At 44.2% G+C, this 26,323-nt stretch overlaps 1 protein-coding gene and 1 pseudogene across 2 annotated transcripts in view; both read left to right on the forward strand.

Moving 5' to 3' along the window:
- LOC311204219 (nischarin-like) overlaps positions 1-26,323 on the forward strand; it is a 246,789-nt pseudogene that overhangs the window by 10,340 nt on the left and 210,126 nt on the right. The gene's annotated exons all lie outside the window — the stretch shown is intronic.
- Positions 1-26,323, forward strand: part of LOC311204224 (nischarin-like) — a gene marked incomplete at both ends in the record, with an annotated part of 166,007 nt that overhangs the window by 3,670 nt on the left and 136,014 nt on the right. The window contains 5 exons of the mRNA XM_084280678.1: positions 276-428; positions 986-1,054; positions 1,455-1,640; positions 1,841-1,969; positions 2,373-2,486. Coding sequence (XP_084136804.1) covers positions 276-428; positions 986-1,054; positions 1,455-1,640; positions 1,841-1,969; positions 2,373-2,486 — 651 coding nt within the window. The remainder of the gene's footprint in view (positions 1-275; positions 429-985; positions 1,055-1,454; positions 1,641-1,840; positions 1,970-2,372; positions 2,487-26,323) is intronic.

Consider the following 26,323-nt stretch of genomic DNA (forward strand, 5'->3'; position numbering starts at 1 on the left):
GGGCTGTGATTTGGCAAGGCTGTGAGGAGCGTACCTTTCACAGTCCCTCTCTTCCTTCCCATTCTCCAGCCTGGGTTGGCTGCCAGTGTTTGGGACTCCCTCCCTGTGGATCTAAAATAATTCTGACACACTCAGCTCCTGCTTTAAGACCTTTAATCTGGGTGATGATAAGGCTTAGGGATCTTTCTTCCATAAGGTCATTTGGATTGCTTGTGAAACCATGGGCTTTCACCGAAGATGCAGGTACCATATTTTAGGGTGCTTGTCTTTAACAGGAAATCCTGGTGCCAGAGGCCTCTGAGTTTTATCAGTGGGAGCCAGAGGATGCAACTTCAAGCTGTCCAGTGACAGCAGTTATCCCAACTTGGAGAACTTTAACAACCTTGGATATGAGTCACAACAGCATCTCTCAAATTGATGATTCAGTGGTAAGAAATCTTTCTTCATTTGTGGGGGGAAAAAGGGTGGCTGGTCTTCTGTGGCACATGACTCAGCAGGGATTTTGCAATTTCTTCATGTATCTCTCTTCTGAAAGATTTCCCCTTGCACTGTCCGTGCTTGAGCTCCACAAGGTAATGCTGTGGAGATCAATGCACTGCTCAACTTACTCTGGTTTTTGCTTCTGTAATCTTTATCCAGGGTTCTGTGTAATACAGACAGGCCTGTTTGATGAGCTGGAAAGGCCTCTTAATGAGTTTGATCTGTAGTTAGTGGGGCTAAACTGGGGGCAACTTGCTTGTCTTCAGTGAGAACCCAGGTTTCAAATGCAAACGCGACCGTGCTCATCAGAGTAATCTGGTTCTCTCACCAGCAGGAGTCTGCACTCTGGCTGCACTAGAATGGGTGCTTTTTACTTCTGAAAGCTGTGAAGAGGGTCTGTGCCTTGGAGAGTTCCTGCCCTTTGCCTGTTAGTTGGTTGGTGAAGGAAGTACAGCCAGGTTTCTAAGCTAAAACGCATTTAACATGTGCACCTTTTCCCTTCTAGAAATTAATTCCCAAGATCGAGTTCCTGGCCCTGAGTCACAATGGGGTGTCTCTGGTAGAAAACTTACAGGTAAGGGATGCTTTTGAAGGTGATGTTTGCCAGTCTGCTCAGGACCTTCCAACACAGAATCCTTTTGCTAAAGGATTTTGCCACTCATCTAGCAGAGAAGAGTTTAAGCCCAAATAGCTTCCTAGCATCAAGCCCTCGTAAGGGTGCATTTCTTACTTGCCAACACCGACATGCAACACGTAGTTCTTCACTAAATTCAGTCGTTGCTGGCTGTGCCAATGGCTTGGGAAAAATAGAGTGGAGGAAGTTCCCTTTCCTGCAGGCTTAATCCTGTGTAATGAGCAAGTTCGTGTTGTGTTTGTCAGCTGGGCAGCATCCAGCATGAGCAAATGGACAAGCCTTTGATATGGTTCAATTTTAGCAAATTGGTGTGTGACCTGGATTTTCTGTGCTCTCGTAGCATCTTTACAACCTTGTTCACCTGGACTTATCCTACAACAAGCTGACATCGCTGGAAGGTGTTCACACAAGACTGGGAAACATCAAAACTCTGAATCTAGCAGGAAATCAGCTGGAAAGGCTGTGTGGTCTTAACAAACTGTACTCTTTAGTCAACTTGGATCTGAGCAACAACAAAATCGAACAGGTAACTACTGATTTTAGTGTCAGATTGCTTTAGAACACAAGTGATTTCTGTTAGAGGGTGAAAGTGCAAATAAAGTGGCTGGAGAGAATTTTTTTTCCTGGTTACTGTTTGTATGTAATTTAGTCAAGAAATGCTTAGACTGTGGTGGTGTTCTCATTTAGCCAATCTGTGTATTCATCCTTTTACTGAAAAACTTTCAGATTGATGAAGTAAAAAATACAGGAACCCTCCCGTGCTTAGCAAAGGTGGTGTTATCCAGCAACCCACTGAGCATCTTCCCTGACTATGGGACCAAAGTACTGGCTCAGTTTGGGGACAGGGCTTCAGAGGTACGTTAGAACAGCTTTTTCTTTCTAAAGCCTGGTGAGGAAAGTTGTGTGAATGCTCTACAAGCCTGGGGAGTTTTTAGTGGGGGTTGGAGTACGTCTCTAGAGAATGGAACCATGTATACGCTGCTGGGCGTGCTCCTCAGATCTAAGGGAGAGCTTGCCCTGCTTTCACTGGGTAACAGGGTGTTCCTGTTGGAAGGTGCCTGTGCCAGTGGGGTGTGGAGCTTCCCAAGCCCTTCTGAGTTTGCATTCAAGTCATGAGGTCTGACGTGGTCATTACCTTGTTTACAGGGTTACAGACATGCACAGCATCTGCATCAAACTATTTATTTATGACATAAGTAACAATAAGTTACAGAGCTGCCTTGTTTTCTGTATTTCTGGATGTTTTTAACATTTTTAGGTCTGTCTGGATAACACTATCACCACAGAAAAGGAACTAGACACAGTGGAAGTGCTGAAAGCCATTCAGAAAGCCAAGGAGGTGAAACACAAACTGAGCAGCTCTGATAAAAAGGTGAGTTGGGTGCTGTGAGAGCAGAACGTGCTGTGTGCAAAAGAAGCCTGTGAGCCCTCTCCAGATTGGCTTTGAGCAGAATTCCTTAAACTCACTTCTCATGGAAGTGTGTGCAGTGTTTGTGCTTTACTGCAGTGTGAGGTTTGAACATCACCTCTTTCTCCTATTTAGATTTCAATGCAGTTTCAGGATGTTCCTTTTTCTGCTGGCTTGGGATAGAGGAAGTGGGAGGAAAAGAGAAAATGGCCTAATGGTACACACAATAAATATGCAGCTGACCTCAACAGCCGTATTTTCCATCTTATACAAAGAGTGCTGAGGTGTGAGATCACTGCTTGTGTTGCAGAGGACTGAAATGATTTTCCCAGACTTTCTTCTTGCGAGTATTGAGCAATGGGAAAGGATCAGAAGTCTGAATTGTCCTGTTCTCCTGTCTGCTGTGCAGTGGGTTAATCTTGTTCTGGAAATAAGTTGTATTATCAGGAGCTGTAATGCCCCTGCAGCTTAAGAATCCTGTTGTCGTTGTGGTTTGTGAAACTTGCTGCTGGTTTTGTCAGTGCAGGGATCAGTGATCAGAATGACTTCTCTAAACGAATTCTTAGTGGAATTCTGCTTAGTGGGAAATGGGAACTTGAGAGGATGTGAGCACCACCGTGTGGCACCCCTCAGAAACCCAACACATTTAGTACTAACGTTCTTACTCCAACTGGGAAATCTTTGTAGACTTAGTGCAGTGTCGGAGAAGGAAGACGCGGACACCAAGTGGTTCGTCAGGCTGTCTCAAACTTTAATCACACAAGCATAGCTTAAATATAGTAGTTAATTAGCTCATTGAATATTGCAAAGCCGAGCTCATCATTGGTCCAGCTAATCAATTGCAGTCCTGCCCTTGCTTACATTCTATTACACATTTGCTTACATTCTGTTGCATTTTGTTATGAGAAAGACCTCTTTCTAAGACAACAGGACTGCCTGCAGCTGGTCCCAAGGGCACACTGACTTTGAACCAACCTTTACCCTACTTATGCCATCTTGAGCAGGTCTGTGCAGCTGTGTCCCTTCTCCAACAACCAAGTCTGCACTGAATCCTCCACATTTCCCCCGTTTTCTTTTGATTGAAGGCTGTCGATACCATTTTTTGCATCATGTTCTGCAGACACATACAGAGACATGGTAAGAGTAAGGTAAAGGTTAGTAGTATTACTCCTATCAGAATAGCTGCTTTTACTATGGATAGCAACCAGGGTTCCAGTCCCAGTGATCGTAACCATCCATCAAGTCCTAAACCAGAATCCACTTGTAAGTTGTTAGTTAACCTCTGTAGTTCATGAATTTGGGAATGTATGGATCGCGAATGATCAGAGAGGTTCATACAACACGTGCCTTCAAACTCCTCCTTGGGTTGAGGCAGTGTGTACCTCTGTCTTCAAGGTCAGTATGTTTGAGAATGTAATTACCAAATACCTCTCAGCATGAGTAATTTTCCTGTCTTATGGGAATTCAAGGATATTGTCTTCTGTGAGGAGAGCCAGGCCGCTAGCAGGCCCACTGTCCTCCTTGCCAATTTTTCCTTTTTAGCATCTGTGTTACAAAAACTGCTTTTTGAGGTCTCTGCAAGGGCCCTTTGCAGAAAGCTCAATGAACATGGCAGTAAATGCAAGACAAGTACCATAATTATCAAATCAAATAATCCAAATTTGACCATCGACAATATCCATCCTGAAATTCCCCAGTCATGAAACCAATTGTAAGTGCCTTGATACCTTTGTTGTTGCATTTGTTTGTTTTGCCAATCAGGAGTGTGATAACATCAGCCTCATGTTTTCCTGCAGGTACTGATCGCAATCTGTGACCTTAGGCTGTGCTGAAATCACAATTTCCCTAATTTTCATTTAGCACAAACACATGCATTTTTCAAAGACTGTCAGATCATTCAAAATATCTCGCAGCAAAGTTCATAGTCCACTGTGGCTGCAGTTGGAACACTTGACTTCAGTTACTGGGATCAGGATCTTGTCCTGGTTCATGCAAGCTCGAGTTCTTCTGGATCCACGGCTTTATCCGCTTGGGTCCCGTATCTGTAATGACACAGGCAGATCTCCTTCCCAAGTTAGTACCTGTAACTTCATTCTTAATAACACTTGACATTGACTTTTCTCTCCCCTTTTCCCCCTCTTTTTTTTTTCTTTTCCTTTTTTTTTTTTCCAAACCTTCTTTTAAACCTACTGCATGGTTCACTATTGGAGGTACCAAACTGTTCTGTGAGAGACATAACTAGGTCAAAACATAAAGAGCTTTGTGAGAGCTTCATTCATATATTTTACCATGGTTTTGCCTGAAGGCAAATGTGGTGTCCCTGTAACATAGGCGATGTTTGTGCCATATATTCTGAGCTGTTGTCCAGTTTGATTTCACGGGGTATTCAAGTGCTGCTAAAGCAGAGCACACTGACTGGATTCCCCTGTTTGTGTAGTAGCTCACACTGCCAGAAAACACAGTAATCTCTAATCCTTTGCACCGGTAACTCATGAATCAAACTTTCAATGTCCAAGTTTTTTCTGTAATCAAATTCTCATCCATATAATGATAAAAGATTAGATCAAGATGTGTTTTTCATACTGGAGCAAGTGTCTAGGCTACATAAGCCTGGCACATAGTTGGTGAATTTTTTATGCCTTGTGGGAGCACACGTTTGCTTATAGTAGGGACTGAAAAAGCAAATTTTTCCTAATCGTTGGAGTGTAAACGCATAATGGAAAATAAAACCCAATCCTTGAAAATCTTTGCATGTTCCACAAACTTGGGGAAGGCTTTATACACCCCGTAGTCAGTTACTCCTGTATTAAACGTTGCAATCGGGCAATTTTTTTTTTTTTTTTTTTTTTTTTTTTTTTCCCAAGTAAGTAGTTAGTAATCAGCCCAAACGGGGATTTTTTGTTTTCCAGGTTAAATTTATAAAGTAAGCTGCCCAGTTTCAATGATTGCTATCAAAAATCCCTTTGCTAAGTAGGCAGCCTTGCTCTCAGTGGACAAACGCATCTCTGAACCCACAGCACATACAAACAAACGCTGCAAAGCAAGTCACCAAACAAATGACATTGCAAGATGCAAGTTGTCACATCCAGTCCGTATGGGTGGGTGGGTGGGGGGTGGCGGGGGCAGTTCTTCCACTTCTACGGCAGTTCTGCCAAAGCAGTCGGCTGCGCAGCCTGGTGTCAGGGGTCTGGGCTGCTGCCCGCAGCGCCCTTCTCCTCTCCGTGCTGTGAACCACAGCGCGACCCCGACAGTCACCGGGGCCGAGCCCTGGGTGAGCACTAGGACCTGGCGGAACACCAGGACCTGCCGCACGGTCTCCCTTTTCCGTCCACCTCCCACCGGCCCACTATTCACTCTCTGCACCACCCGCTCATTCCCACGTAAACTTTTCCCCAGTAAGTTCCGCAACTGAGTATGAATCCAAATATCCTGATGTAACCCTTTATCCCATTCTGACGGCATCTTACGTGTCCAGGCTGTGACGAGCAGTCTCTGCAGAGTGTCTCGGGCGTCAGGAGACAGTGATGGATTGACGAGTTCATCGGGAGGTGTGGGTGATGTGTCCATCTCTGTAGGGTTCTTGTCCCCGTGCTTAGGTTCTTTGTTCATGGGGGCAACACTGCTCTGTGCCTTAGTTGGTGATTCTTCATGTAGGTAGATCTTATCTCAGTAGTTTTTGGGTGGCTGGGTGGGCAGTTCTGCAAGCCCTTTCCCAGCAGGGCATGCCATCGCCCGCTCTGCTTTTTTCCAGCTTTTCAAGAACAGGCTGAAGTTGTCGATGCCAGTTAACATTTTCAACTGCGTCATGTGGTGCTTTAGGTGCAGTAAAAGTCAAAGGTAAACAGATATTAAAGGCAGTCAGTTGTACGTTTGTTTCCACATTTTTCCTTCCAAAGGTATAGTAGTGGGGGGGGCGCAGGCCGTGGTGGCAGATTTACGCGCACTACTCGCTCCCCTTCCCGGTCAGTTCTGACAGATTTATCACTTTGTTCTGATAACACGGCATTCTTACTTGGCATAGTAACTGGGATAGATGAAAGAGCACCCAGAAACAAAACCACATTCTTTATAGTAGATTTTTCCCTTTTTAAATCGGTTCTGTAGAATCCAGAACTGGTGCTAAAGCTGCAAAGGCTGAAGTAGCAGCTATGTTTTCTGTCTCTATTTTGGTTAAAGTCCTTTTACTTGATTTCCAAAGAGTTATTAAGGATTTAGTTTCTTTTGCCCGAACTGAGGGTTCATCAAGGATTTGAGCTCCAATAGCTTCCCAAGTAGGTAAATCAAATGTGCTGTCAAGGCTTGTTATCAGTTTTCTTTCTTCGCTGCTCAAAAAGGAGGGGTTTCAAAGACTTCATAATTCTTAATCACTCTCTTAGACAGTAGATTGTAGAGGAATTGCCTCAAAAGCCCCTGATGTTTTAAAGGGTTCAGCTGTTACCAATAGTCCAGTCGGGGTGGTAGGTACATAATCACTTTCCAAGACTGACTTTCCGTCTTATCCCCTTTGATCTTCTAATTGAGCAGCTTTTGCTTGATATTGCTTTATGCAGTTAACTCGTGAACCGTGTGCAAGTTCTGAAAACACCCCTTAGCATACCCATAAGCCAATAACCCCGGCAATTCCTTTTTTAGATCTAACCCCTTAATATCCCATTTTCTTAAAGTATTTGCAAATTAATCATATGCCACTTGCCTATCCATCGTGTAATCCTCAGCGCGCGCCGTTGCAGCTTCCAGGCTTCTGTGGCACGTATGGCCCAAAATTACCCTTGTAACCTTTGGGGGCGAGCCTTGATTAAGTCGCCGTCCTGCCTGCTTACAGGACCCAGCTCGACTTCTTCGACCGTGGTGCCGCGTCGCAGTATTCCCGTCGGGGGATTGGGAGTTGACGAGAATCACGTCGGGGTCACCATTTTGTCGGAGAAGGAAGACACGGACACCATGTGGTTCGTCAGGCTGTCTCAAACTTTAATCACACAAGCATAGCTTAAATATAGTAGTTAATTAGCTCATTGCATATTGCAAAGCCGAGCTCATCAATGGTCCAGCTAATCGATTGCAGTCCTGCCCTTGCTTACATTCCATTACACATTTGCTTACATTCTGTTGCATTTTGTTATGAGAAAGACCTCTTTCTAAGACAACAGGACTGCCTGCAGCTGGTCCCAAGGGCACACTGACTTTGAACCAACCTTTACCCTACTTATGCCATCTCGAGCAGGTCTGTGCAGCTGTGTCCCTTCTCCAACAACCAAGTCTGCACTGAATCCTCCACAATAAGGTTAGGGTTTAGTGTCAGTATTAGGGTTCGGTTTAGGGTTTAGTCTCAGCGTTAGGCTTAGGGTTTAGTGTCATGGTTATGCTTAGGGTTAGGTTTGGGTTTTAGTGTCAGAGTTAGGGTTAGTGTTAGGGTTTAGTTTCAGTGTTAGGGTTAGCGTTTAGTGTCAGGGTAAGGGTTATGGTTAAGGGATTAGTGTCAGGGTTAGGCTTAGTGTTAGGGTTTAGGGTTAGGTTTATTGTTAGGGTTAGGGTTAGGGTTTAGTGTCAGGTTGAGTATTAGGGTTAGGGTTTAGTGTCAGGGTGAGGGTTAGGGTTTAGTGTCAGGGTTATGCTTAGGGTTAGGGTTTATTGTCAGGTTTATGTTTAGTGTTAGGGTTTAGTGTCAGGGTTAGGGTTAGGGTTTAGTGTTAGGTTTATATTTAGGGTTAGAGTTTAGTGTCAGGTTTATGCTTAGGGTTAGTGTTTAGTGCCAGGGTTAGGGTTAGGGTTTAGGTTTAGGTTCAGGGTTAGGGTTTAGTTTCAGGGTTTAGTGTCAGGGTTAGGGTTAGGCTTTTGTTTAGGGATCAGTGTCAGGGTTAGGTTTAGGATTAGGGTTAGGTTTTAGTGTCAGAGTTAGGATTAGGGTTAGATTTTAGTGTGAGTGGTAGGGTTAGGTTTAGGTTTTAGTGTCAGAGTTAGGGTTAGGTTTAGGGTTTAGTGTCAGGGTTAGGGTTAGGGTTAGGGTTAGGGTTTAGTGTCAGGGATATGCTTATTTTTAGGGTTTAGGTTTAGGGTTTAGTGTTAGGGTTAGTGTTTAGTGTCAGGGTTAGGGTTACCGTTAGGGTTTATTGTCAGGGGTAGGTTTAGGTCTAGGGTTAGGGCTTAGTGTCAGGGTTTAGTGTCAGGGTTAGGGTTAGGATTTAGGTTTAGGGTCACGGTTAGGGTTTAGTTTCCTGATTTAGTGTCAGGCTTAGTGTTAGGGTTAGCTTTTATTGTCAGGCTTAGTGTTAGGGTTAGGTTTTATTGTCAGGGTTAGTGTTAGGGTTAGTGTTTAGTGTCAGATTTAGGCTTAGGGTTACTGTTTAGTGTCAGGAGTAAGGTAAGGGATTATTGTCAGGGTTAGTGTTAGGGTTAGTGTTTAGTGTCAGAGTTAGTGTTAGGGTTTAGTGTCAGGGTTAGGGTTAGGGTTAGTTTTTACTGTTAGGGTTTAGTGTTAGGGTTATGGTTTAGTGTCAGGGTTAGTGTTACTGTTTAGTGTCAGGTTTAGGTTTAGGGGTTAGAGTCAGGGTTAGCGTTAGGGTTAAGTGTCAGGTTTAGGGTTAGGGTTTAGTGTCAGGGTTTAGTGTCAGAATTAGGGTTGCGGTTAGGGTTAGGTTTAGGTTTAGGTTTATGTTTAGGTTTAGGGTTAGTGTTAGGGTTAGGGTTAGGGTTAGTGTTAGGGTTAGGGTTTAGCGTCAGAGTTAGGGTTAGGGTTTAGTGTCAGGGTTATGCTTAGTTTTAGGTTTTAGGGTTAGGGTTTAGTGTCAGGTTTAGGGTTAGGTGTTAGTGTCAGGGTTAGCGTTAGGGTTTAGTGTCACGTTTAGGGTTAGGGTTTAGTGTCAGGGTTTAGTGTCAGAGTTAGGGTTGCGGTTATGTTTAGGGTTAGTGTTAGGGTTAGGGTTAGTTTTAGGGTTAGGGTTAGGGTTAGGGTTAGGGTTAGTGTAAGGGTTAGGGTTAGTTTTAGGGTTAGGGTTAGGGTTAGGGTTAGGGTTAGGGTTAGGGTTAGTTTTAGGGTTAGGGTTAGGGTTAGGGTTAGGGTTAGTGTAAGGGTTAGGGTTTAGTGTCACGGTTAGGCTTAGTGTTTAGTGTGAGGGTTACGCTTAGTGTTAGGGTTTAGTGTCAGTTCTAGGTTTAGGTTAGGGTTTAGTGTGAGGGTATAGGCTTAGGTTTAGGGTTTACTGTCAGAGATATTCTTATGGTTAGGTTTCGGGTTTAGTGTCAGGGTTAGGCTTAGAGATAGGGTTTATTGTCAGATTTAGGCTTAGGGTTACGGTTTAGTGTCAGGATTAAGGTAAGGGTTTATTGTCAGGGTTAGTGTTAGGGTTAGGGTTTAGTGTCAGAGTTAGTGTTAGTGTTCAGTGTCAGGGTTAGGGTTAGGGTTTAGCGTCAGAGTTAGGGTTAGAGTTTAGTGTCAGGTTTAGGGCTAGGGTGAGGGTTTAGTGTCTGGGTTTGGGTTAGGGTTTAGTGTCAGGGTTATGCTTAGTTTTAGGTTTTAGGGTTAGGGTTTAGTGTCAGGGTTAGGGTTACGGTTTAGTGTCAGGTTTAGGGTTAGGTTTTAGTGTCAGTGTTAGGGTTAGCGTTAGTCTTTATTGTCAGGGTTAGTGTTAGTGTTAGGGTTTAGTGTCAGGGTTAGGGTGTAATTTTAGGGTTAAGTTTTAGTGTCAGTGTTAGGGGTACGGTTTAGTGTCAGGGTTAGGTTTAGGGTTTAGTGTCACGGTTACGGTTAGGTTTTAGTGTCAGATTTAGGGTTAGGGTTTAGTGTCAGGGTTATGCTTAGGGTTAGGGTTTAGTGTCAGGGGTAGGGTTAGTTTTAGTGTTTAGTGTCAGGGTTGGGTTAGGGTTAGGGTTAGGGTTTATTGTCAGGGTTAGTGTTTGGGTTAGGGTTTAGTGTGAGAGTTAGTATTAGGCTTTAGTGTCAGCGTTAGTACTAGGCCTAGGGTTTAGTGTCAGGGTTTAGTGTCAGGGTTAGGGTTAGGGTTTAGGTTTAAGGTCAAGGTTAGGGTTTAGTTTCAGTGTTTAGTGTCGGGCTTAGTGTTAGGGTTAGTTTTAGTGTCAGTGTTAGGGTTAGGGTTAGGGTTTAGTGTCAGGGTTAGGGTTATTGTTAGGGGTTATGGTTAGGGTTAGGGTTAGAGTTAGGCTTAGGGTTAGGCTTAGGGTTCAGTGTCAGGGTTAGGCTTAGGATTAAGGTTAGGTTTTAGTGTCAGAGTTAGTGTTAGGGTTAAGTTTCAGTGTCAGGGTTAGGGTTAGGGTTTAGTGACTGGGTTAGGTTTTTCTGTCAGGGTTAGGGTTAGGGTTTAGTGCCAGGGTTAGGGTTAGGGTCAGGCTTTACTATCAGGGTTAGGGTTATGGTTTAGTGTCAGGGTTAGGGTTTAATATCAGGGTTTGGGTTAGTGTTTAGTGTCAAGGTTAGGATTAGGGTTTAGTGTCAGGGTTAGGGTTAGGGTTAGTTTTTACTGTTAGGGTTTAGTGTTAGGGTTATGGTTTAGTGTCAGGGTTAGTGTTACTGTTTAGTGTCAGGTTTAGGTTTAGGGGTTAGAGTCAGGGTTAGCGTTAGGGTTAAGTGTCAGGTTTAGGGTTAGGGTTTAGTGTCAGGGTTTAGTGTCAGAATTAGGGTTGCGGTTAGGGTTAGGGTTAGGTTTATGTTTAGGTTTAGGGTTAGTGTTAGGGTTAGGGTTAGGGTTAGTGTTAGGGTTAGGGTTTAGCGTCAGAGTTAGTGTTAGGGTTAAGTTTCAGTGTCAGGGTTAGGGTTAGGGTTTAGTGACTGGGTTAGGTTTTTCTGTCAGGGTTAGGGTTAGGGTTTAGTGCCAGGGTTAGGGTTAGGGTCAGGCTTTACTATCAGGGTTTGGGTTAGTGTTTAGTGTCAGGGTTAGGATTAGGGTTTAGTGTCAGGTTTAGGGTTAGGGGTTAGTGTCAGGGTTAGATTTAGGGTTTATTGTCAGGGTTAGGGTTAGGGTTTAGTGTCAGGTTTAGCATTAGGGTCAGGCTTTAGGGTTAGGGTTTAGTCTCAGGGTTAGGTTTAGGGTTAGTTTTTAGTGTCAGGGTTCGGTTATGTTCAGGGTTTAATGTCAGGGTTAGGCTAAGTGTCAGGGGTAGGGTTTAGTGTCAGGGTTAGGTTATGTTTTATTGTCAGGGTTAGGGTTAGAATTTCGTGTCAGGGTTATGCTTAGTTTTAGGTTTTAGGTTTAGGGTTTAGTGTTAGGGTTAGTGTTTAGTGTCAGGGTTAGGGTTAGTTTTAGGGTGTATTGTCAGGGTTAATGTTAGGGTTAGGGTTTAGTGTGAGAGTTAGTGCTAGGTTTTAGTGTCAGGGTAAGTGCTAGGGTTAGGGTTTAGTGTCAGTGTTTTGTGTCAGGATTAGGGTTTGTGTTTAGGTTTAGGGTCAGGGTTAGGGTTTAGTTTCCCGGTTTAGTGTCAGGCTTAGTTTTAGGGTTAGGTTTTAGTGTCAGGGTTCGGCTTAGGGTTAGGGTTTAATATCAGGGTTAGGGTTAGTGTTAGTGGTTAGGTTTAGGCTTAGGTTTAGGCTTAGGGTTCTGTGTCAGGTTTAGGCTTTGGATTAGGGTTAGTGTTTAGTGTCATGTTTAGGGTTCAGTATTGGGTTTAGGGTTTATTATCGGGGTTAGGGTTTGGGCTTAGTGTTGGTGTTAGGGTTAGGCTTAGGGTTAGGGTTAGGGTTTAGTGCCGGGATTAGGGTTAGGGTTTAGTGTCTGGCTTAGGGTCAGGGTTTTGTGTCGGGGTTAGTGTTAGTGTCAGGGTTAGGGTTTACTGTCAGGGTTAGGGTTTCGTGTCGGGGCTAGTGTTAGGGTTTAGTGTCAGTGTTAGGGTTAGGGTTTTTTGTCAGGGTTAGGGTTTACTGTCAGGGTTAGGGTTTAGTATCGGGGTTAGGATTAGGGTTAAGTGTCGGGTTTAGGTTTAAGGTTAGGTTTAGGGTTATTGTCAGGTTTAGGGTTTAGATTCAGGGTTAGGGTTTAGTTTCAGGGTTAGGTTTAGGGTTTAGTGTCAGGATTAGGGTCTAGTGTCAGGGTTAGGGTTTAGAGTCAGGGCTAGGGTTAGGGTTTAGTGTGAGGACTAGGGTTAGTGTTTAGTGTCAGGGCTAGGGTTAGGGTTTAGTGTCAGGGCTAGGGTTAGGGATTAGTGTCAGGACTAGGGTAAGGGTTTAGAGTCAGGGCTAGGGTTAGGTTTTAGTGCCAGGGTTAGGGTTTAGTTTCAGGGTTAGGTTTTAGTGTCGTGATTACGGTTTAATATCGTGGTTAGGGTTAGAGTTTAGCGTCAGGTTTAGGGTTAGGTTTTAGTGTTAGGGTTAGGGTTAGGTTTAGTGTCACGGTTATGGTTAGCGTTTAGTGTCAGGATTAGTGTTTAGTGTCAGGGTTAGGGTTAGGGTTTAGTGTCGGGTTTATGTTTAGTGTCAGGGTTAGGGTTTTGTGTCAGGGTTAGGGTTTAGTGTTGGTTTATAGAGTTTAGTGTCGGGTTTAGGGTTTTGTATAGTGGTTAGGGTTAGGGTTTAGTGTCGGGGTTACGGTTAGGGTTTAGTGTCGGGGTTAGGGTTATGGTTTACTGTCAGGCTTAGGGTTAGGTTTTAGTGTCGGTGTTAGGGTTAGGGTTTAGTGTCAGAGTTAGTGTTTAGTGTCATGTTTAGGGTTCAGTATCTGGTTTAGGGTTTAGTATCGGGGTTAGGGTTTGGGCTTAGTGTTGGTGCTAGGGTTAGGCTTAGGGTTAGGGTTAGGGTTTATTGCCGGGATTAGGGTCAGGGTTTAGTGTCTGGGTTAGGGTCAGGGTTTAGTGTCGGGGTTAGGTTTAGGATTTAGTGTCGGGGTTAGGTTTAGTGTCAGGGTTAGGGTTTACTGTCAGGGTTAGGGTTTCGTGTCGGGGCTAGTGTTAGGGTTTAGTGTCAGAGTTAGGGTTAGGGTTTTGTGTCAGTGTTAGGGTTTACTGTCAGGGTTAGGGTTTAGTATCGGGGTTAGGATTAGGGTTAAGTGTTGGGTTTAGGTTTGAAGTTAGGGTTAGGGTTAGGGTTAGGGTTTAGTGTCAGGGCTAGCGTTAGGGTGTAGTGTTAGGGTTAGGGTTTATTGTCGGGGTTAGTGTTTAGTGTCAGGGTTAGGCTTTGGTTTCGGGGTTAGGGTTAGTGTCGGGGTTAGGGTTATTGTTTAGTGTCGTGGTTAGGGTTAGTGTCTGGGTTTGGGTTCAGTGTCAGGGTTTGGGTTAGGGTTTGGTGTCAGTGTTAGGATTAGGGTCTAATGTTATGGTTAGTATTAACGTTTAGTGTCAGGGTTAGGGTTAGGATTAGGGTTTAGTGTCAGCGTTAGGGTCTAGTGTAAGGATTAGGGTTTAGAGTCATGGCTAGGGCTAGGGTTTAGTGTCAGGGCTAGGGTTTAGTGTCAGGGCTAGGGATTAGTGTCAGGGCTAGGGTTAGGGTTTAGTGTCAGGGCAATGATTAGGGTTTAGTGTCAGGCTTAGGGTTTAATGTCAGGGCTATTGTTAGGGTTTAGTGTCAGGGTTATGGTTTAGTGTCAGGACTAGGGTTTAAGTTTAGTGTGAGGGCTAGGTTTAGGGTTTAGTGTCAGGGCTAGTGTTTAGTGTCAGGGTTAAGGTTTAGTGTCAGGGCTAGTGTTAGGTTTTAGTGTCAGGGCTAGGGTTAGGGTTTATTGTCAGGGTTAGGGTTTAGTGTCAGTGTTAGGGTTAGGGTTTAGTGTCGGGTTTAGGGTTTAGTGTCAGGGCTAGGGTTAGGCTTAAGTGTCAGGGATAGTGTAAGGGTTTAGTGTCAGGTCTAGGGTTAGGTTTTAGTGTCAGGGTTAAGGTTTAGTGTCAGTGTTAGGGTTAGGGTTTAGTGTCAGGGCTAGGGTTAGGGTTCAGTGTGAGGGCTACGGTTGGTGTTTAGTTTCAGGTCTAGAGTTAGGGTTTGGTGTCAGGGCTATCTTTAGGGTTTAGTGTCAGTGTTAGGGTTTAGAGTCACGGCTTGGGTTAGGGTTTAGTGTCAGGGTTAGGGTTTAGTGTAAGGGTTAGGATTAGGGTTCAGTGTCACGGTTAGGATTAGTGTTTAATGTCGGTGTTAGTGTTTATTGTCAGGGTTAGGGTTTATTGTCGGGGTTAAGGTTCAGTGTCGGCGTTATGGTTAGCGTTTAGTGTCGGGGTTAGTGTTAGGGTTTAGTGTCAGGTTTAGGGTTTATTGTCAGTATTAGGATTTAGTGTCAGAGTTAGGGTTTAGTGTCAGGGTTAGGGTTTAGTGTCAGGGTTAATGTTTAGTGTAATGGTTTAATGTCAGTGTTAGGTTTTAGTGTCGGAGTTACGGTTTAGTGTCGGGGTTAGGGTTTAATGTCGGGGCTAGGTTTAGGGTTTAGTGTCAGGGCTAGGGCTAGGGTTTAGTGTCAGGGCTAGGCCTAGGGTTTAGTGTCAGGGTTAGGGTTAGGGTTTAGTGTCGGTTAGTTTCAGGCTTAGTGTCAGGGTTAGGTTTTATTGTCAGGGTTAGGATTTAGTGTCAGGGTTAGGGTTTAGTGTCAGTGTTATTGTTTAGTGTCAGGGTTAGGGTTTAGTTTCAGATCTAGGGTTAGGGTTTAGTGTCAGGGTTAGGGTTTAGAGTCAGGGTTAGGGTTAGGGTTTAGTGTCAGGGTTAGGGTTAGGGTTTAGTGTCTAGTTCAGGGTTAGGGTTTAGTGTCAGGTTTAGGGTTAGTGTTAAGTGTTGGGGTTAGGGTTACGGTTTAGTTTCGGGGTTTGGGTTAGGGTTTAATATCGGGGTTAATTTTAGGGTTTAGTGTCGGGGTTTGGGTTAGGGTTTAGTGTCGGGGTTAGGGTTTGGGTTTAGTGTTGTGGTTAGTGTTAGGGTTAGGGTTAGGGTTTAGTGTTGGGGTTAAGTTTAGGGTTTAGTGTCGGGTCTAGGGTTAGGGTTTAGTGTCTGGGTAAGAATTAGGGTTTAGTGTCAGGGCTAGGGTTATGGTTTAGTATCAGTTGTAGGATTGGGGTTAAGTGTCAAGGCTACGACTGGGGTTTAGTGTCAAGTCTAGGATTAGGGTTTAGTGTCGTGGTTAGGTTTAGTGTATATTGTCGGGGTTAGTATTAGGGTTTAGTGTCGCGGTTAGGGTTAGGGTCTAGCGTCAGGTTTAGGGTTAGGGTTTAGTGTCAGGGTTAGGGTTAGGTTTTAGTGTAAGCGTTATGCTTAGCATTAGGGTTAGGATTAGGGTTAGGGTTTATTATCAGGGTTAGGTTTTAGGGTTAGAGTTAGGGTTTAGTGTCAGGGTTAGGGTTTAGTGTTAGGGTTGGTGTTTAGTGTCAGTTTTATGCTTAGGGTTAGGGTTTAGTTTCAGGGTTAGGCTTTAGGGTTAGGATTTAGTGTCAGGGTTAGTGTTAGTGTTTAGTGTCAGAGTAAGGGTTAGTGTTTACTGTCAGGGTTAGTTTTTGCGTTCATTGTAAGGGTTAGGTTTAGCTTTAATGTCAGTGTTAGTGTTTATTTTCAGGGTCAGGGTTTAGTGTCAGTTTTAGGGTTAAGGTTTATTTTCAGGGTTAATGTTAGGGTTTAGTGTCAGGGTTTAGTGTCAGGGTTACGCTTAGGATAAGGGTTTAGTGTCAGGGTTAGGGTTAAGGGTTAGGCTTTAATGTCAGGGTTATGGTTAGGGTTTAGTGTCAGGGTTATTTTTAGGGTTAGGGTAAGAGTAAGGGTTTAGTGTCAGGGTTAGGGTTAGGGTTTAGTGTCAGAATTAGGGTTAGGGTTTTGTTTCAGGGTTAGTGTTTAGTGTCAGGGTTAGGGTTAGTGTTTAGTGTCAGGGTTAGTTTTAGGATTTAGTGTCAGGGTTAGGGTTAGGGTTAGGGTTTAGTGTTAGGGTTATGGTTTGTGTTTAATGTCAGGGTTAGGATTAGGGTTAGGGTTAGGGTTAGGTTTAGGGTTAGGGTTATGCTTAGGGTTAGTGTTTAGTGTCAGTGTTATGTTTAGGGTTTATTGTCAGGGTTAGGGTTAGGGTTTAGTGTCATGATTAGGGTTTGGGTTTAGGGACAGGGTGAGGGTTAGGGTTTTGTGTCACGGTTAGTGTTAGGATTTAGTGTCAGTTTTAGGTTTAGGGTTTAGTGTAAGGATTAGGATTAGGGTTTAGTGTCAGTGTTAAGGTTAGGGTTTAGTGTCAGGATTAGTGTTAGGGTTTATTGTCAGGGTTAGGGTTGGGGTTTAGTGTCAGGGTTAGGGTTAAGGTTAGGGTTTAGTGTCACGGATAGGTTTGGGATTTAGTGTCAGGTTTACGGTTAGGCTTTAGTGTGAGGGTTAGGGTTGGGTTTTACTATCAGGGTTAGTGTTATTGTTTAGTGTCAGGGTTAGGGTTAGATTTAGGGTTAAGTTTAGTGTGAGGGTTAGGGTTTAGTGTCAGGATAATTATTAGGGTTAGGGTTAGGGTTAGGGCTAGGGCTAGGGTTTAGTGTCAGGGCTCGGGTTAGGGTTACAGTTAGGGTCAGGGTTATTTTTTAGTTTCAGGGCTCGGCTTAGTGTTTAGTGTCAGGGCTAGGGTTAGGGTTTAGTGTCCGGGCTAGGGGTAGGGTTTAGTGTCAGGGTTAGGGTTAGGGTTTAGTGTCAGGGTTAATGTTTAGTGTAATGGTTTAATGTCAGTGTTAGGTTTTAGTGTCGGAGTTACGGTTTAGTGTCGGGGTTAGGGTTTAATGTCGGGGCTAGGTTTAGGGTTTAGTGTCAGGGCTAGGGCTAGGGTTTAGTGTCAGGGCTAGGCCTAGGGTTTAGTGTCAGGGTTAGGGTTAGGGTTTAGTGTCGGTTAGTTTCAGGCTTAGTGTCAGGGTTAGGTTTTATTGTCAGGGTTAGGATTTAGTGTCAGGGTTAGGGTTTAGTGTCAGTGTTATTGTTTAGTGTCAGGGTTAGGGTTTAGTTTCAGATCTAGGGTTAGGGTTTAGTGTCAGGGTTAGGGTTTAGAGTCAGGGTTAGGGTTAGGGTTTAGTGTCAGGGTTAGGGTTAGGGTTTAGTGTCTAGTTCAGGGTTAGGGTTTAGTGTCAGGTTTAGGGTTAGTGTTAAGTGTTGGGGTTAGGGTTACGGTTTAGTTTCGGGGTTTGGGTTAGGGTTTAATATCGGGGTTAATTTTAGGGTTTAGTGTCGGGGTTTGGGTTAGGGTTTAGTGTCGGGGTTAGGGTTTGGGTTTAGTGTTGTGGTTAGTGTTAGGGTTAGGGTTAGGGTTTAGTGTTGGGGTTAAGTTTAGGGTTTAGTGTCGGGTCTAGGGTTAGGGTTTAGTGTCTGGGTAAGAATTAGGGTTTAGTGTCAGGGCTAGGGTTATGGTTTAGTATCAGTTGTAGGATTGGGGTTAAGTGTCAAGGCTACGACTGGGGTTTAGTGTCAAGTCTAGGATTAGGGTTTAGTGTCGTGGTTAGGTTTAGTGTATATTGTCGGGGTTAGTATTAGGGTTTAGTGTCGCGGTTAGGGTTAGGGTCTAGCGTCAGGTTTAGGGTTAGGGTTTAGTGTCAGGGTTAGGGTTAGGTTTTAGTGTAAGCGTTATGCTTAGCATTAGGGTTAGGATTAGGGTTAGGGTTTATTATCAGGGTTAGGTTTTAGGGTTAGAGTTAGGGTTTAGTGTCAGGGTTAGGGTTTAGTGTTAGGGTTGGTGTTTAGTGTCAGTTTTATGCTTAGGGTTAGGGTTTAGTTTCAGGGTTAGGCTTTAGGGTTAGGATTTAGTGTCAGGGTTAGTGTTAGTGTTTAGTGTCAGAGTAAGGGTTAGTGTTTACTGTCAGGGTTAGTTTTTGCGTTCATTGTAAGGGTTAGGTTTAGCTTTAATGTCAGTGTTAGTGTTTATTTTCAGGGTCAGGGTTTAGTGTCAGTTTTAGGGTTAAGGTTTATTTTCAGGGTTAATGTTAGGGTTTAGTGTCAGGGTTTAGTGTCAGGGTTACGCTTAGGATAAGGGTTTAGTGTCAGGGTTAGGGTTAAGGGTTAGGCTTTAATGTCAGGGTTATGGTTAGGGTTTAGTGTCAGGGTTATTTTTAGGGTTAGGGTAAGAGTAAGGGTTTAGTGTCAGGGTTAGGGTTAGGGTTTAGTGTCAGAATTAGGGTTAGGGTTTTGTTTCAGGGTTAGTGTTTAGTGTCAGGGTTAGGGTTAGTGTTTAGTGTCAGGGTTAGTTTTAGGATTTAGTGTCAGGGTTAGGGTTAGGGTTAGGGTTTAGTGTTAGGGTTATGGTTTGTGTTTAATGTCAGGGTTAGGATTAGGGTTAGGGTTAGGGTTAGGTTTAGGGTTAGGGTTATGCTTAGGGTTAGTGTTTAGTGTCAGTGTTATGTTTAGGGTTTATTGTCAGGGTTAGGGTTAGGGTTTAGTGTCATGATTAGGGTTTGGGTTTAGGGACAGGGTGAGGGTTAGGGTTTTGTGTCACGGTTAGTGTTAGGATTTAGTGTCAGTTTTAGGTTTAGGGTTTAGTGTAAGGATTAGGATTAGGGTTTAGTGTCAGTGTTAAGGTTAGGGTTTAGTGTCAGGATTAGTGTTAGGGTTTATTGTCAGGGTTAGGGTTGGGGTTTAGTGTCAGGGTTAGGGTTAAGGTTAGGGTTTAGTGTCACGGATAGGTTTGGGATTTAGTGTCAGGTTTACGGTTAGGCTTTAGTGTGAGGGTTAGGGTTGGGTTTTACTATCAGGGTTAGTGTTATTGTTTAGTGTCAGGGTTAGGGTTAGATTTAGGGTTAAGTTTAGTGTGAGGGTTAGGGTTTAGTGTCAGGATAATTATTAGGGTTAGGGTTAGGGTTAGGGCTAGGGCTAGGGTTTAGTGTCAGGGCTCGGGTTAGGGTTACAGTTAGGGTCAGGGTTATTTTTTAGTTTCAGGGCTCGGCTTAGTGTTTAGTGTCAGGGCTAGGGTTAGGGTTTAGTGTCCGGGCTAGGGGTAGGGTTTAGTGTCAGGGTTAGGGTTAGGGTTTAGTGTCAGGGTTAGGGTTAGCGTTTAGTGTCAGGGATAGGTTTAGTGTCAGGGTTAGGGTTAGGGTTTTGTGTCGTGGTTACGGTTAGGGTTTAGTGTCAGGGTTATGGTTAGGGTTTCGTGTCAGGGTTAGTGTTTAGTATCGTGTTTAGGGTTCAGTATCGGGTTTAGGGTTTAGTGTCGGGGTTAGGGTTAGGGTTTAGTGTCTGGGTTAGGGTCAGGGTTTAGTGTCGGGGTTAGGTTTAGAGGTTAGTGTCGGGGTTAGGGTTATTGTCAGGTTTAGGGTTTAGAGTCAGGGTTAGGGTTTAGTTTCAGTGTTAGGTTTAGGGTTTAGTGTCGGGGTTAGGGGTAGTGTCAGGGTTAGGGTTTAGTGTCAGATTTACGGTGTAGTGTCGGGGCTAGTGTTAGGGTTTAGTGTCAGTGTTAGGGTTAGGATTTAGTGTCAGGGTTAGGGTTTATTGACAGGGTTAGGATTTCTTGTCAGGATTAGGGTTAGGATTTAGTGTCAGGGTTAGGCATTAGTGTCATTGTTAGTGTTTAGTGTCGGGGTTAGGATTAAGGTTAGGGTTAGGGTTTAGTGTCGGGGTTAGGGTTAGCTTTTAGTGTCAGGGTTAGTGTTTATTGTCAAGTTTAGTGTTTAGTGTCAGGGCTAGGGTTTAGTGTCTGGTTATAGTGTTAGGTTTTATGTCAGGGTTAGTGTTTAGTGTCAAGGTTAGGGTTAGGGTTTAGTGTCATGGTTAGGGTTTAGTGTCAGGGTTAGGGTTTAGTGTCGGGGTTAGGGTTTAATGTCGGGGTTAGGATTATAGTTTAGTGTCGGGGTTAGGGTTAGTGTCTCTGTTAGGGTTTAGTGTCAGGGTTTGGGTTAGGATTTAGTGTTAGGGTTAGGATTAGGTTTTAGTGTCAGGATTACCGTCTAGTGTCAGGGTTAGGGTTTAGAGTCAGGGCTAGGGTTAGGGATTAGTGTGAGGACTAGGGTTTAGTGTAAGGTTTAGGGTTTATTTTCAGGGCTAGGCTTACGGTTTAGTGTCAGGTCTAGGGCTAGGGTTTACTGTCAGGGCTAGGGTTTAGTGCCAGGGCTGGGGTTAGGGTTTAGTGTCAGGGCAAGGATTCGGGTTTAGTGTCAGGCTTAGGGTTTAATGTCAGGGCTATTGTTAGGTTTTAGTGACAGGGCTAGGGTTTAGTGTCAGGGTTAGGGTTTAGTTTCAAGGCTAGGGTTCGGGTTTAGTGTCAGGGCAAGGGTTTAGTGTCAGGGCTAGGGTTAGGGTTTAGTGTCAGGTTTAGGTTTTAGTGTCAGGGCTAGGGTTAGGGATTAGTGTCAGGACTAGGGTAAGGGTTTAGAGTCAGGGCTAGGGTTAGGTTTTAGTGCCAGGGTTAGGGTTTAGTTTCAGGGTTAGGTTTTAGTGTCGTGATTACGGTTTAATATCGTGGTTAGGGTTAGAGTTTAGCGTCAGGTTTAGGGTTAGGTTTTAGTGTTAGGGTTAGGGTTAGGTTTAGTGTCACGGTTATGGTTAGCGTTTAGTGTCAGGATTAGTGTTTAGTGTCAGGGTTAGGGTTAGGGTTTAGTGTCAGGGTTAGGGTTAGTGTTTAGTGTCGGGTTTATGTTTAGTGTCAGGGTTAGGGTTTAGTTTTGGTTTATAGAGTTTAGTGTCGGGTTTAGGGTTTTGTATAGTGGTTATGGTTAGGGTGTAGTGTCGGGGTAAGGGTTAGGGTAAGGGTTAGGTTTACCGTTTGAGTTAGCGTTAGGTTTAGGGTTTAGTGTCGGGGTTAGGGTTAGGTTTTAGTGTCGGTGTTAGGGTTAGGGTTTAGTGTCAGAGTTAGTGTTTAGTGTCATGTTTAGGGTTCAGTATCTGGTTTAGGGTTTAGTATCGGGGTTAGGGTTTGGGCTTAGTGTTGGTGCTAGGGTTAGGCTTAGGGTTAGGGTTAGGGTTTATTGCCGGGATTAGGGTCAGGGTTTAGTGTCTGGGTTAGGGTCAGGGTTTAGTGTCGGGGTTAGGTTTAGGATTTAGTGTCGGGGTTAGGTTTAGTGTCAGGGTTAGGGTTTACTGTCAGGGTTAGGGTTTCGTGTCGGGGCTAGTGTTAGGGTTTAGTGTCAGAGTTAGGGTTAGGGTTTTGTGTCAGTGTTAGGGTTTACTGTCAGGGTTAGGGTTTAGTATCGGGGTTAGGATTAGGGTTAAGTGTTGGGTTTAGGTTTGAAGTTAGGGTTAGGGTTAGGGTTAGGGTTTAGTGTCAGGGCTAGCGTTAGGGTGTAGTGTTAGGGTTAGGGTTTATTGTCGGGGTTAGTGTTTAGTGTCAGGGTTAGGCTTTGGTTTCGGGGTTAGGGTTAGTGTCGGGGTTAGGGTTATAGTTTAGTGTCGTGGTTAGGGTTAGTGTCTGGGTTAGGGTTCAGTGTCAGGGTTTGGGTTAGGGTTTGGTGTCAGTGTTAGGATTAGGGTCTAATGTTATGGTTAGTATTAACGTTTAGTGTCAGGGTTAGGGTTAGGATTAGGGTTTAGTGTCAGCGTTAGGGTCTAGTGTAAGGATTAGGGTTTAGAGTCATGGCTAGGGCTAGGGTTTAGTGTCAGGGCTAGGGTTTAGTGTCAGGGCTAGGGATTAGTGTCAGGGCTAGGGTTAGGGTTTAGTGTCAGGGCAATGATTAGGGTTTAGTGTCAGGCTTAGGGTTTAGTGTCAGGTCTATTGTTAGGGTTTAGTGTCAGGGTTAGGGTTTAGTGTCAGGGCTAGTGTTATGGTTTAGTGTCAGGACTAGGGTTTAAGTTTAGTGTGAGGGCTAGGTTTAGGGTTTAGTGTCAGGGCTAGTGTTTAGTGTCAGGGTTAAGGTTTAGTGTCAGGGCTAGTGTTAGGTTTTAGTGTCAGGGCTAGGGTTAGGGTTTATTGTCAGGGTTAGGGTTTAGTGTCAGTGTTAGGGTTAGGGTTTAGTGTCGGGTTTAGGGTTTAGTGTCAGGGCTAGGGTTAGGCTTAAGTGTCAGGGATAGTGTAAGGGTTTAGTGTCAGGTCTAGGGTTAGGTTTTAGTGTCAGGGTTAAGGTTTAGTGTCAGTGTTAGGGTTAGGGTTTAGTGTCAGGGCTAGGGTTAGGGTTCAGTGTGAGGGCTACGGTTGGTGTTTAGTTTCAGGTCTAGAGTTAGGGTTTGGTGTCAGGGCTATCTTTAGGGTTTAGTGTCAGTGTTAGGGTTTAGAGTCACGGCTTGGGTTAGGGTTTAGTGTCAGGGTTAGGGTTTAGTGTCAGGGCTATGGATAGAATTTAGTGTCAGGGCTAGCATTAGTGTCAGTGTTAAGGTTTACGGTTAGGGTTTATTTTCAGGGTTAGTGTTTAGTGTCAGGGTTAGGGTTTAGTGTAAGGGTTAGGATTAGGGTTCAGTGTCACGGTTAGGATTAGTGTTTAATGTCGGTGTTAGTGTTTATTGTCAGGGTTAGGGTTTATTGTCGGGGTTAAGGTTCAGTGTCGGCGTTATGGTTAGCGTTTAGTGTCGGGGTTAGTGTTAGGGTTTAGTGTCAGGTTTAGGGTTTATTGTCAGTATTAGGATTTAGTGTCAGAGTTAGGGTTTAGTGTCAGGGTTAGGGTTTAGTGTCAGGGTTAATGTTTAGTGTAATGGTTTAATGTCAGTGTTAGGTTTTAGTGTCGGAGTTACGGTTTAGTGTCGGGGTTAGGGTTTAATGTCGGGGCTAGGTTTAGGGTTTAGTGTCAGGGCTAGGGCTAGGGTTTAGTGTCAGGGCTAGGCCTAGGGTTTAGTGTCAGGGTTAGGGTTAGGGTTTAGTGTCGGTTAGTTTCAGGCTTAGTGTCAGGGTTAGGTTTTATTGTCAGGGTTAGGATTTAGTGTCAGGGTTAGGGTTTAGTGTCAGTGTTATTGTTTAGTGTCAGGGCTAGGGTTTAGTGTCAGGGTTAGGATTTAGTGTCAGGGTTAGGGTTTAGTGTCAGTGTAAGGGTTTAGTGTCAGGGCTAGTGTTAGGGTTTAGTGTCAGGGCTAGAGTTAGGGTTTAGTGTCAGGGTTTAGTGTCAGGGTAAGGGTTAGGGTTTAGTTTCAGATCTAGGGTTAGGGTTTAGTGTCAGGGTTAGGGTTTAGAGTCAGGGTTAGGGTTAGGGTTTAGTGTCAGGGCTAGGCCTAGGGTTTAGTGTCAGGTTTAGGGTTTAGTGTCAGGGCTAGGGTTTAGTGTCAGGGTTAGGGTTAGGGTTTAGTGTCGGTTAGTTTCAGGCTTTGTGTCAGGGTTAGGTTTTATTGTCAGGGTTAGGGTTTAGTGTCAGGGTTAGGGTTTAGTGTCAGTGTAAGGGTTTAATGTCAGGGCTAGTGTTAGGGTTTAGTGTCAGGGCTAGAGTTAGGGTTTAGTGTCAGGGTTTAGTGTCAGGGTAAGGGTTAGGGTTTAGTTTCAGATCTAGGGTTAGGGTTTAGTGTCAGGGTTAGGGTTTAGAGTCAGGGTTAGGGTTAGGGTTTAGTGTCAGGGTTAGGGTTAGGGTTTAGTGTCTAGTTTAGGGTTAGGGTTTAGTGTCAGGTTTAGGGTTAGTGTTAAGTGTCGGGGTTAGGGTTACGGTTTAGTTTCGGGGTTTGGGTTAGGGTTTAATATCGGGGTTAATTTTAGGGTTTAGTGTCGGGGTTTGGGTTAGGGTTTAGTGTCGGGGTTAGGGTTTGGGTTTAGTGTTGTGGTTAGTGTTAGGGTTAGGGTTAGGGTTTAGTGTTGGGGTTAAGTTTAGGGTTTAGTGTCGGGTCTAGGGTTAGGGTTTAGTGTCTGGGTAAGAATTAGGGTTTAGTGTCAGGGCTAGGGTTATGGTTTAGTATCAGTTGTAGGATTGGGGTTAAGTGTCAAGGCTACGACTGGGGTTTAGTGTCAAGTCTAGGATTAGGGTTTAGTGTCGTGGTTAGGTTTAGTGTATATTGTCGGGGTTAGTATTAGGGTTTAGTGTCGCGGTTAGGGTTAGGGTCTAGCGTCAGGTTTAGGGTTAGGGTTTAGTGTCAGGGTTAGGGTTAGGTTTTAGTGTAAGCGTTATGCTTAGCATTAGGGTTAGGATTAGGGTTAGGGTTTATTATCAGGGTTAGGTTTTAGGGTTAGAGTTAGGGTTTAGTGTCAGGGTTAGGGTTTAGTGTTAGGGTTGGTGTTTAGTGTCAGTTTTATGCTTAGGGTTAGGGTTTAGTTTCAGGGTTAGGCTTTAGGGTTAGGATTTAGTGTCAGGGTTAGTGTTAGTGTTTAGTGTCAGAGTAAGGGTTAGTGTTTACTGTCAGGGTTAGTTTTTGCGTTCATTGTAAGGGTTAGGTTTAGCTTTAATGTCAGTGTTAGTGTTTATTTTCAGGGTCAGGGTTTAGTGTCAGTTTTAGGGTTAAGGTTTATTTTCAGGGTTAATGTTAGGGTTTAGTGTCAGGGTTTAGTGTCAGGGTTACGCTTAGGATAAGGGTTTAGTGTCAGGGTTAGGGTTAAGGGTTAGGCTTTAATGTCAGGGTTATGGTTAGGGTTTAGTGTCAGGGTTATTTTTAGGGTTAGGGTAAGAGTAAGGGTTTAGTGTCAGGGTTAGGGTTAGGGTTTAGTGTCAGAATTAGGGTTAGGGTTTTGTTTCAGGGTTAGTGTTTAGTGTCAGGGTTAGGGTTAGTGTTTAGTGTCAGGGTTAGTTTTAGGATTTAGTGTCAGGGTTAGGGTTAGGGTTAGGGTTTAGTGTTAGGGTTATGGTTTGTGTTTAATGTCAGGGTTAGGATTAGGGTTAGGGTTAGGGTTAGGTTTAGGGTTAGGGTTATGCTTAGGGTTAGTGTTTAGTGTCAGTGTTATGTTTAGGGTTTATTGTCAGGGTTAGGGTTAGGGTTTAGTGTCATGATTAGGGTTTGGGTTTAGGGACAGGGTGAGGGTTAGGGTTTTGTGTCACGGTTAGTGTTAGGATTTAGTGTCAGTTTTAGGTTTAGGGTTTAGTGTAAGGATTAGGATTAGGGTTTAGTGTCAGTGTTAAGGTTAGGGTTTAGTGTCAGGATTAGTGTTAGGGTTTATTGTCAGGGTTAGGGTTGGGGTTTAGTGTCAGGGTTAGGGTTAAGGTTAGGGTTTAGTGTCACGGATAGGTTTGGGATTTAGTGTCAGGTTTACGGTTAGGCTTTAGTGTGAGGGTTAGGGTTGGGTTTTACTATCAGGGTTAGTGTTATTGTTTAGTGTCAGGGTTAGGGTTAGATTTAGGGTTAAGTTTAGTGTGAGGGTTAGGGTTTAGTGTCAGGATAATTATTAGGGTTAGGGTTAGGGTTAGGGCTAGGGCTAGGGTTTAGTGTCAGGGCTCGGGTTAGGGTTACAGTTAGGGTCAGGGTTATTTTTTAGTTTCAGGGCTCGGCTTAGTGTTTAGTGTCAGGGCTAGGGTTAGGGTTTAGTGTCCGGGCTAGGGGTAGGGTTTAGTGTCAGGGTTAGGGTTAGGGTTTAGTGTCAGGGTTAGGGTTAGCGTTTAGTGTCAGGGATAGGTTTAGTGTCAGGGTTAGGGTTAGGGTTTTGTGTCGTGGTTACGGTTAGGGTTTAGTGTCAGGGTTATGGTTAGGGTTTCGTGTCAGGGTTAGTGTTTAGTATCGTGTTTAGGGTTCAGTATCGGGTTTAGGGTTTAGTGTCGGGGTTAGGGTTAGGGTTTAGTGTCTGGGTTAGGGTCAGGGTTTAGTGTCGGGGTTAGGTTTAGAGGTTAGTGTCGGGGTTAGGGTTATTGTCAGGTTTAGGGTTTAGAGTCAGGGTTAGGGTTTAGTTTCAGTGTTAGGTTTAGGGTTTAGTGTCGGGGTTAGGGGTAGTGTCAGGGTTAGGGTTTAGTGTCAGATTTACGGTGTAGTGTCGGGGCTAGTGTTAGGGTTTAGTGTCAGTGTTAGGGTTAGGATTTAGTGTCAGGGTTAGGGTTTATTGACAGGGTTAGGATTTCTTGTCAGGATTAGGGTTAGGATTTAGTGTCAGGGTTAGGCATTAGTGTCATTGTTAGTGTTTAGTGTCGGGGTTAGGATTAAGGTTAGGGTT

This window comes from Gallinula chloropus, assembly GCF_964237585.1.
Source record: "Gallinula chloropus genome assembly, contig: HAP1_SCAFFOLD_40, whole genome shotgun sequence".
NCBI lineage: Eukaryota > Metazoa > Chordata > Aves > Gruiformes > Rallidae > Gallinula > Gallinula chloropus.